Raw genomic sequence first — 14,840 nt, 5'->3', positions numbered from 1 at the left:
GCAATAGTGAGGAGCATAATTTTAACATACGCACCCAAAGCTTGAAAGCTTCAACTCAACATCTGAGTAGTGATTGGTTATGATGGTGCTCAGGGGCGGGACTTCTCTTAAATCAACATACAAGGGAGGGTGAGACCACAAGAGGGCACCGTTGCACATGGTTTAATTTTTTTCCTCCCATATTTAAAGGCAAGAAAATTGATCTTATTGATACTCCGCACAGGTTTGCACAAACTTAAAGACACAATTAAACAAAATAACACAAAAGACATGAAATTCCTTATTTGTTTTATTTGTTAATGAACTACTGTGCGCTCTAGGGAGATATCAATTTTGTTGTATTCATTTAATAACAATAAAGGTGTTCAATTCAGTTTTTAAAAAGGTAAAAGGGAATTTTTAATACAATGTAAAGGGGAGTAGCGTGTACAGTGCTGTGCAAAACTCTTGAGCCATCACTCATTTCTTTATAGTTTCCATTGCTTCCAATATGTGAGGATTCTTTAAAAGAGTGACCATGATCTTGAGCAATAGTTCTCCAGACTTTCTGAAGGTATTTCTAAATTTTCATTTGGACATTGGCTGTTTTGTTTTGTTTTTTCAGTCCAGTCTTTATACCTGACACATTTCAGAGGAATCTATTTTGGTTGTTAAGCCACTTAACACTGATCTACAAATCATTCAAGCATAATGAAGACACCTACCTCAAATGACACAAATATTAACAGACAACAAAGAATCAGTTTTAAAGTGTTTCTTCAGGCACCTTCTGTGATGTATGGTTTGGAGATGGTGGCACTGACAAAAAGACAGGAGGCAGAGCTGGAGGTGGCAGAGCTGAAGATGTTAATATTTCACTGGCAGTGACCAGAATGGATAAGATTAGAAATGAGTACATCGGAGAGACAGCTCAGGTTGAGTGATTTACAGACAGTTAGAGAGGCAAGGCAGAATTTTTTTTTTTGGACATGTGCACCCTTTGTTCAGTGGATACAGTGAACAAAGGATGTTGAGCATGAAGCTATCAGAAAGGAGGAAAAGAGGAAGACCATAGTAACAAAAAAAGTCAGAATGAAAGAAAGGAAATGTAAAAAAAAAAAAAGAAAAAAAGAAAGAAACAAAGACACAAAAAACAAAAACATGGTTGTAGGGAAAGAGGATATGAGGTGTGACAGAATGGGACTAGGGAAGATGGAGGCAGTAAAGCAAGCACCCAAAAGAAAAAGGGGAATGCACCTTTTTTTTTTTTACTGTCAGATTGTTACAAAAACACATCTTTTTTCCCATTTCTTGAGCTCAATTCATGAAAACTGCCAAAGATGACACAGTGTGGAATGCATTAAATAGTACTTTTTGCATCAACAAGGTGATTCCCAAACAGCTACTAGCTGAAAACTTGGCATATCCATACCTGGCCAGGGTGTACCCTGCACCAGTCCTATGGGAGCTACCCCTGCAACCCTGATAAGGATGAGCAGCAGAGAATAGATGGATCTGACAGAATCTGTGAGATGCATCTAGCCCTTCAGTTGATCCATCTACTGTTAGCTGAAGGCTCATTAGAAAAGGCCTCAGTGGGTGGATGGCTGTAAAGCCAGAGGTATGCTAAATTACACAAGAACTAGACTGGAAATTGGTGACAACAGATATGATGGAGTAATGAATAGAATAGAATAGAATAGAATTCAACTTTATTGTCATTGCACATGCACAGGTACAGGGCAACGAAATGCAGTTTGCATCCATCCAGAAGTGCTTTAGTGATATAGATATATTACAATATATATTAGCAATAATATAGATATGTGAGTATATTACAGAAATGGGTCTATTATGGTATGTTATAATGTACACGGTATGAAGTATGTTGTGAATATTCTATAACTATAAGTATGTACAGGCTGTAGTGAGTACAAGCTATGTACAGGATATGAACAGGATATAAATATGAAAAACTATACAGAATATGAAATAAATAACTTTACAGAATCTGGGATATACAGCTATACAGAAATGGGAACTATGCAAGTTGTAAACAGTTGTAGGATTAAAGATTATCGAATGTACAGAATGATTATTTACACAGAGCTATACAGTAGTGCAGTTAAGATAAGTGAGATATAATTCCTACAGAGGCTATATAAAGTGCTAGTGGTTGTGAGTGGTGGTTCAGTCCATGTTATTATTGTGTTTGAGGGTACAGTTGTCCATTGTGGGTGTGTGTATGTTCAGTCCATGAGTTTAACGTGGGTCAGATGTCAGGAGGCAGAGTTCAGGAGTCTGACAGCTGTGGGGAAGAAGCTGTTCCGGTACCTGGTGGTCTTAGTCCGGAGGCTCCTGTGGCGCCTCCCAGAGGGCAGGAGGGTGAAGAGTCCATGTGATGGGTGACTGGGGTCTTTGATGATTTTCCCAGCCCTTTTCAGACACCAAATGTAAAAATCAAAATGTAAAAATTGTTGCTCAAATGATCATCTGTATATACAAAGGATTTCAGGAAATAGGCAAACAGTACAGCCATCTCTAAAACATGGTGGAAGCTCTGTTATGGTTTGGGTCTGTGTTTTTAGCCTGTGTTTTTTTTATCTTTTCAAAACTGAACTGACTGAATTACGAATGCAGAAAAGTACCATCAGATTTTGATCCACCATGCAATACCATCTGAAAAGCATCTGATTGGAAACAGTTTTTTTTTTTTTAGCATGACAGTGACCTTAAACACACTTCAAATGCATATCTGGATAGAGAAACACAAAATAGAACATTATCAGGTATGCACTGGCGTTCCTGAAACACAGACCTCAATCTTATTGAAGCAATGTGTGATCATTTTGACAGAGAGCTGAGGAAAAGGAAGCCAACATCCAAAGAAGAGCTTTGAATGTCCTTCAAAAAGCCTGGAGAGCTATTCTCGAAGACTACCTAAAGAAATGGCAAGAAACCTTGCTCATAAGAATTCAGGCTGTGTTGAAGATTAATGGCAGTAATATCAAATATTGCATTCCAAGTCAACTGGAACTATGCAACATATATTTGGTTGTAACATGTTTCAATAAATCCCTTCACCTATTTAAATAAATATGGCAAAATGAAGGGTGGCACAAGACTTCTACTGTACTATATATATGTACAGTAGAAGTTAATATTTTTCATCTGCCTTACCTAGTCTGTATTTGTAAACTAATTCACATATTTCGGTGCTAATGAGTAGTTGGAAACATCTTGAGAATGCAAATAAAAAACAAAACAAAAAAACTTCTGTGGTATGAGTCTTATTCTGAACCCTTGGAGAGACTCAGTGCAGGAAAAAAAAAAAAAATAGCGCAAAGGTGTCATTTTAAGGTGTCTGCATATATAAGACAAAAGAGTGTACTGTATATCAGAACATGCATAAAAATTCTCCCCATGGTGTTTGTATGTATAAGAGTGACTTCTCTGTAGGATCTGAGGGACTAAACCGAGAGAAACAGAAAGACATTTGTCCATTAAACTGACATTGACCAGCCATCTCATATCTTCTGACATTATCTGTTGAATACAAACCTTTTATTTTTAAAAGGAAAGCCATAATCCCCTTTGGTAAGGAGCAGCAACAAAAGACAAACTGTGGTAGATTGCTTTCTGGTTTTAATAGAGGGTGCACAATGGCAGAGCTTTATGTGGTCCCTGGCACAGAATTGCCAGGAGAGATTACCTGTATGTTTCCTGTTTCCAGGAAAATACATTTAAGAGGGTTTTTTTTTCAGATAACAAAAAAGTTAAATATACCAAACAAAACCAAGTCACTACCTTATAATCGTCTTTTGAGATCTGACGGCAGACACACAAGCTGGTGACATGAGGACTTTCAATCATAATCTTTCTTAGAAGCAGGCATGTTGTAGCTGAATATCTGTCATCTTCTAGGAATTTGTATTACCATTACTGTTTCACAATGCTCAAGGGGATGTGTTCTGATTACAGTTCATCATTGAAATATGCAGATGTTACAATGACAAATGAAATAGCAGGAAATATCTCAATAACCCTGGGAAGTATGAGTGCATGGCATTTTTTATTTTTAGTATAAAAAATTGGTCACTTTATTTAACTGACATTTTTGCCCCTACAAGAAAAAAGAAAAACAAAACTATGATGTAACATCATTTACCAGATTTATATTATCAGTAGCTTAAACAGAGCTATCGAGGCTCTCATGAGTCTCAGCTGGAGACAGAATTGGATTTGCGGCTTGCTGAGGATGGGCTCTGCTATTTGTGCAGCACTTGCTCGAACAGGATACTCATGCTTTCACACAACACTAAAAAGGTGAGCAGTTTACAAATACAATTTAATAGAGGATGTTCCAATAGCAAAATAAAAGCCGTGGTTTTTTTAACTGAAGAAGGGGTTCACCTGCTTCCAGTGCGACTTCAGCAAAGCCAATAAATGCTTTGGTCCAACAATAAAGTTGTTTTACTTGCTGCAAGTGCTGCTGGCTTTGTGACCTCTTTATGATTTTTCAAATTAATATTCAAACAAATGTATTGTTGAACTTGAGAGAGGCTTGTGTATTACAGATAACTGCATTTTCTTGCTGCTTTTATATCTTTGCTTTGGAAAGGAAGACCATCAAAAACAGTAATACTACTGTTACAAAAACAGTAACAGTAGTAAATCGGAGGATTGTGTGCATATTATCAGAAATGCAAATTTGGCTCTTAACTTGAGGGTCAAGGGAACGGTGCTAAACGGAGTTAATGTGAAAAACAATTTTGTGATGCCACAAAAACATAATTTTAAGGCTAGTTTATATTGATTTTTTTCTTCTGCTTCTGTCCTTGAACTCTCAGAGCTGCACACAGATTGTGTACTCAACAATGGAGACTTAATAAGTTTCTCAACATCTATTGGACACACAAAAAATGTAGAAAAGCAAATAACCCAAAGCAAGGGAATTGTTGCGTTGAGCATTTCGAAAATCATGAGCATTTATTTCGAGCACGCAGAACGAAGCAGAAGCGGCCTGCTAAGTGTCTCAAAGCAACACGAGCACGAGTGTTGCCCGGCCCTCATGTTGAGTGATGTGGCCTGTTTCACAGAGTCAATGTTCCATTCATCCATGTTTCAGACTGAGTTCAGGCCAAGGCTTCAGGCAGCCCAGAGAGGTTCTTTCACATTAAACTGGAAATGGTCTTTAGCCAATTTTGTCAGTTACCACTTTAAAACCCTTGCTTTAAAGTTATAGACACTCTACAACTTTCCTTTTATCAAAACTAAAGGACCAAGCTAAAACTTCATGAAACAGCCACAGAGCAAATTGTATGAAGAAAATGTTTAAGATCATTTGAAATAGTTTAAACAAGATAATGTAGATGCTGCAGTCAACCCCAGCCTTAAGGACAAGCTGCAAAATAGACCACATTTCACAGTATTTCAAAAGCATGTACTCTTTTTCAATATGTAGTATTATTTAGCTGTAGGCCTCCAGTCATATTACAGCATTATTATCTTTGGTCGTATTTACTGAATAGCAGTTATTAACTCTTCTTTACGTGTAGAAAAGTCAGTGTGCAGATTCTATTCAGTCTCTATAATTTAGTGAGAGTGGAAAAAAAGGATATATGTGTGATTTGTGCTCCTTTTTTCTGCTTTGTTGTTCTTTCACAACAGATTTTATCACATCTGCAGTGCATGTGAATTATAAACCTGTGTTTTTGGGAAAAAAAACCCCATTAAAGTCTAAAAGAGCCAATTTTGTCACGTAACCCAACAGATGCAACAAGTCATTTTGTTTCATTTTGTTCATCATTAGCTTTTCTTTGTGTTATAATGTACTCCCAACAGGTGCTGGTAGCACTCCTCAAGCATATTGATTTGATAGCATCACACAGTTGCTGCAGATTAGTTGGCTGGACATCGACAGGATTGCTCTGTGAGTGAGATCTGTGAGTGTATAGAGGTCATCTGAGCACAATGAACTCACTGTCATGGTCAAGAACCCAGTATGTGAGATGGTATATTATCCTGCTGGGAACTGTCATTAGTAGATGGGTACACTGTGATCATAAGGGGTGAACGGTCAGCAACAATACTCAGGTGACCAGTGGTGTTTAAAACATGCTCGGTTGGTATTAAAAGGCCCAAAATGTACTAAGAAAATACCCTTCATGGATTACACCACCACCACCAGCCTGAATCATTGATGCGAGGCAGGTTGCTTCTGTGTTGTTTACACCAAATTCTGAGATTATGATCTGAATGTCACAGCAGAAGTCAAGAACCATGAAACCAGGTGAAAGTCTTTCCGTCTTCTATTGTTTGGTGAGATCTTGTGAACTGTAGCCTCAGTTTCCTGTTGTTAGCTGAAGGGAGTGGGACTCGGTATGGTCTTCTGCTGCTGGAGCTCATTTTCTTCAAAGTTCAACATGATGCACATTCAGAGATGCTCTTATGCATACCTTGATTGTAACAAGTGGTTTTTTTAAAGTTACTTTTGCCTTACCATGAGCTTAAAGCATTTTAGCGATTCACCCCTGACCTCTGAAAACTTGACATTGTCACCAACTGCTATTCACTGGATTGGTTTGAACTTCAGCAGGTCATCTTGACCAATTCCACATGTGTGGTACTACTACTCAATCCACTGAGGTACTTCCATGCGATTGGTTGGTTAGCTATTTGAGTTTAGGAGCACTTGGATGGGTGTACCTAACAAAGTGCCCTGTGAGTGTATATTTACCTGTTGTGTTCATTATAGGAAATGACATAAACACGTAGTGGCATTTGGACTGCATAGTGATCCCAGCCATTCCCACCCTATTACTCATAACAAAACACTTGGCCCTAGTGGGCACAACAAGTCTGACACAAGCTACAGTAACGGTGTTCCTTAGAAGTCAGTAAAATGGCAACAGATAGAAGTTATATTAGATAAATTCATATAGAGGACAATATTAAAACATAAAACTAATTAAAAAAATACTTTTAAGTTAACCAAAGAGTTTTTAGTTCGGTTCAATTTTAATTTATTTATATATGGCTAATTCAAAAAAGACCCTAAAATATTAGAGCAAAATACCCAACCAGTAGCTCAGTCCCCTATGAGCAGCGCTTTCCTGATCAGTTTGATATGTTTTCGAGAGTACCTGCTGTCTACCTGATTATCAAGACGAGTCTAAATTAGAATTTGCTTCGAGGGTTTTGACTGTTGCAACTGTCCCGACTTATACCTGCCATTGACGTAAACCAGTAATGTCTCCCACCTCAAAATAAAAGCGCACAGGTTGACAGGTTTTGTTCAGTTATCTTAATTGAAAAATTAAACACACTTTCTGTGTAAAGAGCAGGTCAAACACTTCTCATTAACATGCAGGGAGCAGGTACAAAGCTGGGCTGACTGGGAAACAAAAAGATGCAGCTGAAGAGCAGGAAGAGAAAGTGAACACCAACAAAATCCACTTGTGCAGCTAATAAAGCCAGAGGCACACTCACTGAAACAAATAAACATTATCAATAAAGTCAACAGGCGGTGCTGGCAACGATATGAGTCTGACATTTGCAGAGGAGAGGAGAGGGGCGTAGTGTTGTGCATAGCCACACCATAAGCAGCAAGTCAGCGCGTGAGCTCTGGAGTTTCATGTCGGAGCCAAGGCCAGCACCTTTCAGTCTCGACTTCTGATTAATGGTGCTGTCATCTGCTGCCATCATTTCTCTCCATCATCGCTTCCTCCTGGATGGCCCTTTAATATCAAACAGAATATTAAAGAGAAGGTCGAGCTTGCTGCTGACACCTGTATAACACATGGGGGGTTAAGTCATGAAAAATGTTCAGATCTTGCACTTAAAATATGGTTTAAACGTTTGTTTAATATAATTATGGCCTCTAAACAAGATCACATTAGAAATCACACAGCAATTTTTAAAACCATATTATTTACTGCAGTTCAGTAAAAACATATACAATACTTGCATATTCTAAAATTATATTATATCAAAATTTATATACTGTACTTTTCTAGAACTATATCTTTGAGATAAAAAGCTAGACAGCTATTAAAGTGCAACAGCCAACAGCAAGTGAGAAATGGACAAATTGTTGGCTTTTTTCTTTTTATCCTTTAAAACCTTTAAATTCAAGAGGCTTTTGTAGGAAAACATGAAAAAGGTTAGGCAGTGGGTATTTTATGGTAATGATGTTCTTCTAAAATTCTTGTAAAATCAGATAATCCCTTAGGAGGAAAGCAAATACTCTGTAGTTTAGTTATATAGACTTAAGAGAGCAGATCTAGGCAAATTCTACATCATTAGAGCTATTGTATGTCATTGTTACCAGACAGATTTACTATTTTTAATATTTGCTGTTAAATTTGTGGCCTTTTCTTTTCCCTCTTTCGTCCTCTCTCTGATGGTATGAGTCATCTTTATGTCTGCAACTACTTCCACAATAGGCTGTTTCCATCTCTAACCTACCTCATAGTCATTCACACACAATCAGTCATTTGCACACATTCACACTGATGCAGCTTGTCTTTTTCAGTTTATGTTGGGCTGTGAATAGCTCTTAGTTGATAAAACTAAGATAGAACTTAGTTTCCCCTGATGCATCCATATGAGGGTTTGTGAGAGTGCTAGAAAAGTGCTGCGTGTGTGTGTGTGTGATTAGATGAATGAGACTTATACTAGACGTCCTATATACGTACCAGCCTACCATTTATATCATGACAGGGTTGATTTGGTAAAAACTCTTCCACAACCTTCTTTAAATGAATACACAGGACCAAAGAAGGAGATATGTTTAGGTTAGGTCTTTTGTACATCAGGCTACTGCTGTCAGTGAAGGTGTTTCTGTATGCAGATGGTGATATATTGATTCACTTTTATTTATACAGGGGTAAATCACAACAGCGGTCCCCACAAAGGTGCTTTATAGTAAAGGTAAAGACGCCCAAATAATACAGAGAAAACTCCAACCATCAAACCATCCCTGAAATCATCAAAAATAAATTAACAAAACTGTGCAGATATCAAGCTTATACTGTTTATGCCAATATGGTTTGGAATTCAATAAATTTAACCTTGTAGGACTCGTTTTCTGTGTGACTTTATCAGTGTCTCACGTCATGATTTTGGCCCACTCCTCTTTACAATGTTGCTTCTGTTGTTTGGGGTTTGTGCGCATTTGTTCATGCACAGCTATTGAGATCTGGACTTTGACTGGACCACTGCAGTCTTGTGGTTTGATCAGATGCAAGTTTGCAAACCTAAGCATGCTACCATGTTCTTTTCATAGTCACACTTGGTCAGTCTTTTTCTAAAGGCCTACAGAGTTTGAGGTGCAGCTCTTTTGTTTTTTTGTTTTCTTTTTTGTATATTTGACACTGAACATGAATTTACTGAGGCATCCACCCCTGTGATGATTATAGCACTGTGCTAACACACTCCTGAATACTCCAGACTGGCAAATTTCCAAAGTGTTCTTTCTATTAGAGGCAGTCACACTTGCTGATTATCAGTTTAGGCATTTGATCAGCAGCACCTGGCTTATATTCTTTATTTCTAGGGAAGCAGTGAGGATATACTTGGTTTTTAAGGACTACATAAAGGTCCTGTAAAAACATTTTACAGAATTAGGACCTTGATTAGGGTTAAAGATGTTCTACTAAATGCAAAACAGCAAATAAAACAATAAAACAGTTTTGCCTGGAGAAAACATTAAGTACTGCTTTTTTTCTGGGTGGGTAAGGTTTAAATGCAGTCTCATTTATTCACTTGGATCTATTATTGGAAAAGAACACAGAAATCAATCCTTCCATTGGCCAATGGAAAGATTTCCAAGATAATTTGGAAAACTTCTAAAAGACCCTGTAAAGTGCCTCAACTGTGCAGGTTAGACTTAATACAGCAGAGCTAGATACAAACTGTTAGAGATCAAATACATGAAGGAGACGCCTTCTTTTGAGATTTTAATTGCCTGGGTGAAACCGTCCAGTAAAATATTTAATTTATTTTTGTGGTTTACAGGTTCCAACATCTTAAGAGAGGGCACAGATTTATTTTATTTTATTTATTTATTTATTTTTGGAGTGTATGATGACACAAAAAGGACAAATACCCTGTATTTCATTGCACTTTCTACAGTACATTCTTTCTTTATACATCTATTTTCAAATATTTATACTTAGCTTTTATCCAAATTAAGTTAGGATGTACTCAGACGAACTTGGTGGATTAATGGACACACTCTAAAGCCTGAACAATCTTAAAGAGCTTTTCCACATTTCCCTCAGATGCCACATCTTAACACACTGTAGTAGCTCACTAAGTTTTCATCAAGCATTTCCAAAAACACACTTGTAACTGTCACAGCTTTAACTGTTGAAGAGTCATAGTTAAAAAGTCTGAATGTAAAAGATTTTATGTGATTACAAAATAAACTAAGTTTCCCTAGTTTGACATATTTTCAAATGAGCAGATGAATGGTTGATAGATTTCCTACCAGCCAAATTTGGATTATTGCTAGAGATGCACTTAAGTTTTTTTTTTGGCAAACGTGCTTCAGTTTAAAGCCAAAGTTTTATCATTTTATCTTAACAATGCTTCAGATGACGTGGGTGCAGACAATCCTGTCTCATAGAAAATATGTATCTATACAAGAAAAGTGCAATCGCAGCTTTATATTTTTAAGGTAATGTATTTGCATCTGTGTTATCTTTTCCATCAATGTAATTAGACGTCTTGTGTAGATTTGCTGGCATTCTTGGGATCGTTGTGATGTGAATTATGGCCAAACATCTCTATTTTATTCTTGTCTGTTCAAAGGACATTGTTCTTGTGATTTTCTTAGATGTAACTTTGCAAATCTAAGCTCTGCTACAATGCTCTTCATAAAGGGAATATGCTTTCTCTTGGAAACCCTTCCATAGAAGTCATACTTGTTTAGTCTTTTTCTAATTGTACTGTCATGAACTTTAATATAATACACATCCTCTAGGATGTGTTCATCCACCTCAACCTATATCTTATTACAGCTATCCCAAGGTACATCTAAACACAAATGGTTAGAAAATGAAGGGTTGCAGAAATATAATTTCAAGTAAATCTGTAGTGATATCACCTTTGTGTGTCTTGTTTTAGCTCATTTAATTTGAAAACCACATTTACTGAGAAGCCAGGTTTTTCTTTTTTGTATGATTGACACTGAGCATTTGGTTTATTCATTCCACACGCCCAAGCAGTGAAACCACATCCATGCCTATACTCTGGCCAAGTCTGTTTGTGTTTATTTTGCCCCCGACTGATCTCAGAACTCTCACAAAGCTCTAGTTATTTTTACTTCCCTCCAGTTTCTTTAAAAAAAAACAACAACAACTTGTTGTTTCATCTTTGTGAGCAGCTTTGTAAAGCCATGGGATACATTTTTCATCATTAGAGATTCAAGATCTTGGGACATTTAAAAAAACAAAACAAAAATAAACTACCAGCTAATCAGACAGTTTTAGTATCAGCATAAAGCTTTTTATTATTAAAGAAAACATGACATATGAAAACGGTCATATTTTTGTCACTGTCGTTTTTAGAAAACAATAACTCCCCATACTCAGTTCTATTTTATTATGGCAACACAATGCAATAATAATTCTGTATTTGGTAATACAGTAATGGCTCTCATTAAGACTTTTTTTACTGCAGGATATCTAAAGATGAGCTGGTATAAACAATCCAAAAAAGAAAAGAAAAAAAGAAAAGAAAAGGGACATATAGCAGCTTCACAGCCAGACAGAGATAAAGAAATTGATGTAGACTACACCAGAGCTAAAATGAGAGATATGTTTAGATGGATTAAAACTTTACTCAGAATGATTCTCTTCAGAGCAAATGTAAGAACTGTAGCTTCTTGAGGAGTTCTGAGGAAAAATAGCTTTATATCTAGTGGATTTTTCTTAGGACCAATCTTCTTGAAAAGTGCATTTTTAATAAGCCTTTAAAAAAAACAGATAGGTAAAGCATAAAAATAGAGATCAGCTAATGTTTGAAGTTTTATTGTCACAACAAAAAAGGATCTTCAGGCAGTCCAAGTATTTAATCAGACTTCAGCCTCTTATTTTTTGCCCCATAATATATATTGGTGTCATATTTACAAGTACAAACATAGATATGAGATTAAAACAAATATTTTTTTCATGATGATTCATTGAAGGTTGACACACAAGGATATGTTGTAAAATCAAAGCATGAACACAATGCTCTCTATTCTCCGTTTGTGTCCAGAATGAATCGGGCATCTTTGACAGCCATTTCTCACAGAGCTGCACTGTTGGCATTCTTCTAAAAAGCCCGGACTACCAGACTCCGGCTCCCCTGTTTGTGTCTCGTCCAACAGCTCCCTTGATGGCGCTTACATGTGTCTTTATTTGCTGTCTCTTTGTTTTCAAAATGTTCTTGTTTCCATAATTTCATGCGGTATCTGCAGGCAGACACATCAATTGCATAAAACGCTTAACGATCACACGTTCACACACAGAGCACTTGGATTAATTACTGTAATCACTCCAAGTTTCTACCTGCAGCCTAATGTGAGTCTCTAGAGTGACACATGCAGGATGTTTGCTGTACATCCTCCCCACGCTTGCACTCTTCCTGTGAGGAAGCAGAGCATCTCCACAACAACAAGTGCATCTCATTTGTTACTTCAGTCACTCCCTCATTGTCATTCTCTCTCACTCCATCTCTCACTCTATGTCATTGCTTATCTCCTAATTGCTTTTCTATAAATGGATAAAATGTGACTGTGCATCCAACCACAAGTGCAAAGGAGCGTTACAGAAATCTTTGGCAGTGTCGTCCTCTAAATGTCCCATTACTCCCTCCTTGGGAATAATTACTGCACCGACCATGGCTTCAGCAAGGCCCCCCTGGGTGAAAATAATTATAACTCTGAAATTATGAAATAAAATCATCAATTGTTATTCAGTGGGGGGGAAAGCAGAAGAAAAACTGAGCAATCCGAGAGGGGATTTCATGATCTTTGAGAATACCTCCACACTAAGCTAGCCAAATCTGAAAAACATATCTTTGATTCAGAGTTTTGGGAACATAAACGGGGAGCTCCAGAATCCTTTTGCAGGCAGAGATGGCAAAGGTGCACACATTTGTCACAAGTACAGATCCTTGTGTTAAAAGGTACTCTGATAAAAGCTGAAGTACTGATTCAACTTTTTTACTCAAGTAAAAGTGGAAAAGCTGAAGCTCGTTATTAAAACAAAACAAGGAAATGCAAACTTCATTCTGGCTTCTATTCTATTCTAATTCTGCGATATAGACAAAGGAGACAAAAGTAATGGGAATTTTAAAAAAGTAGCTACAGTACTACAAACTAACAAATGTAGATAGGTGACTGTTTCTGCACCTAAACAGAAACATTTGTATAGTCGAGAGTTAAAGTGGGATTCAGCAGGTGTGGGTGCAGCATGGGGAAATAGTCACTTAGCAACCATTTCCATTGTGTGGTCCAGTAGATTTAGTATACAGGCTGTGATCAGCGGCTGCTGCTCATGGATTTAGCCAACTGCCTTCAACAAGTTATAAACCAAAGCTCAATGAGCTATCACGGCTGATTTCCATCTCATACACACCTTTATATTAGAATAAAGCTAATACGAAAGTGTAATTCAACTTAAATTTAATGTGATATCTGCTACTCATCTCAACCTCACACTGACCGTGAAGACCACAGCCTACTCTGCAACAGACGGACAAAGTATTTCAACTAACCACTGTAACCTGCACTAAACTGCCTTTCACGCAACCTCTGAGTAACAAAAAGTTTGTACACCTCAATTTGTGGCAAGGGGTCACCACAGCGGGTAGCTCTACATGCTTGATTTGGCAGATTTGGATGCTTCCTGACACTACCCCCAAGGGATTGGTGTTTCCTCCCAGAATCAAATGGGGATCTTTTGCTGTTAGGAAAATGTGTAAACTACTACCCTACACTAATATGAAAAAAAGAGACATAAACTGAGCAACAAATCATGTATATCTGTTAATAAAACAACAACTCTAAAATAAATAAGGACATTAAATGGACATTTTAAATTTCCAGCCTTTTAAATATCACCTTATAATAATAATTTCTTTCTTCTTCTCCCATCCTGTGTTTTCTCCATCTTTCTCCATCTCTGAGTGAATTAGTGGTGCAGTTTGTGTGTATACTGATGATCTCTGCACCAGAATTGCCTCTCTGGATACCCCACATGGATTGCCATTTATATGTTATTGTTCAACCCAAATAGGTTCAAGGCAGTTTGATGTTTGAAGACGCACAGTGACAGGAAATACTCCCCTCAAATGTCTTAAACCTCACGTAACAACCCAGGTAAAGAGTAGAACGTGAAAATAAATACTGAAGTAATGTACAGATACTTGCAATAATGAGGTATTTTTATTTTGTTACTTGCAGAAGTAAGGTCTGATTTATGAGTGTGTAGATAAACTGTAGCAACGCTATAGTCTTTAAAGCTGGACTCTGACACATTTGTTTAAAAATCTAAAGTATGTATTTGCAATTTTACAGGCTGTGTTAATCCGTAGGGCGGCTTTGATTCATATTCATATTAAGTAATGATCATCTCGCTGATGTAAATTACTCCTAAGGCAAAGTGAACATTTTCTCTTTCAGATGCTAACACCATTAAAAAGGTGAAACAAAGAGCGACTTTTATTGTGAAGGAGTCAAAGATAAACAACATAATTGTCACAGTCATTGGTCTATGAAAAAGTGCATTTAAAAATAATTAAGATCAAATCAGTTTTAAATGTTGGGAGTAATCAAACGTTAAGCAGCAGGCACCCTTGGCTCACTC

The 14,840-nt window shown here is 37.2% G+C and overlaps 1 protein-coding gene across 1 annotated transcript in view; it reads right to left on the bottom strand.

Moving 5' to 3' along the window:
* Positions 1–1,722: 1,722 nt before the first annotated feature.
* Positions 1,723–14,840, bottom strand: part of whrna (whirlin a) — a 232,820-nt gene continuing 219,702 nt past the window's right edge. The window contains exon 12 of the mRNA XM_076886310.1: positions 1,723–7,718. Coding sequence (XP_076742425.1) covers positions 7,683–7,718 — 36 coding nt within the window. The 3' untranslated portion in view covers positions 1,723–7,682. The remainder of the gene's footprint in view (positions 7,719–14,840) is intronic.

This window comes from Maylandia zebra, linkage group LG7, assembly GCF_041146795.1.
Source record: "Maylandia zebra isolate NMK-2024a linkage group LG7, Mzebra_GT3a, whole genome shotgun sequence".
NCBI classification, from domain to species: Eukaryota; Metazoa; Chordata; class Actinopteri; order Cichliformes; family Cichlidae; genus Maylandia; species Maylandia zebra.
This window is presented reverse-complemented; position numbering and strand designations above follow the sequence as displayed.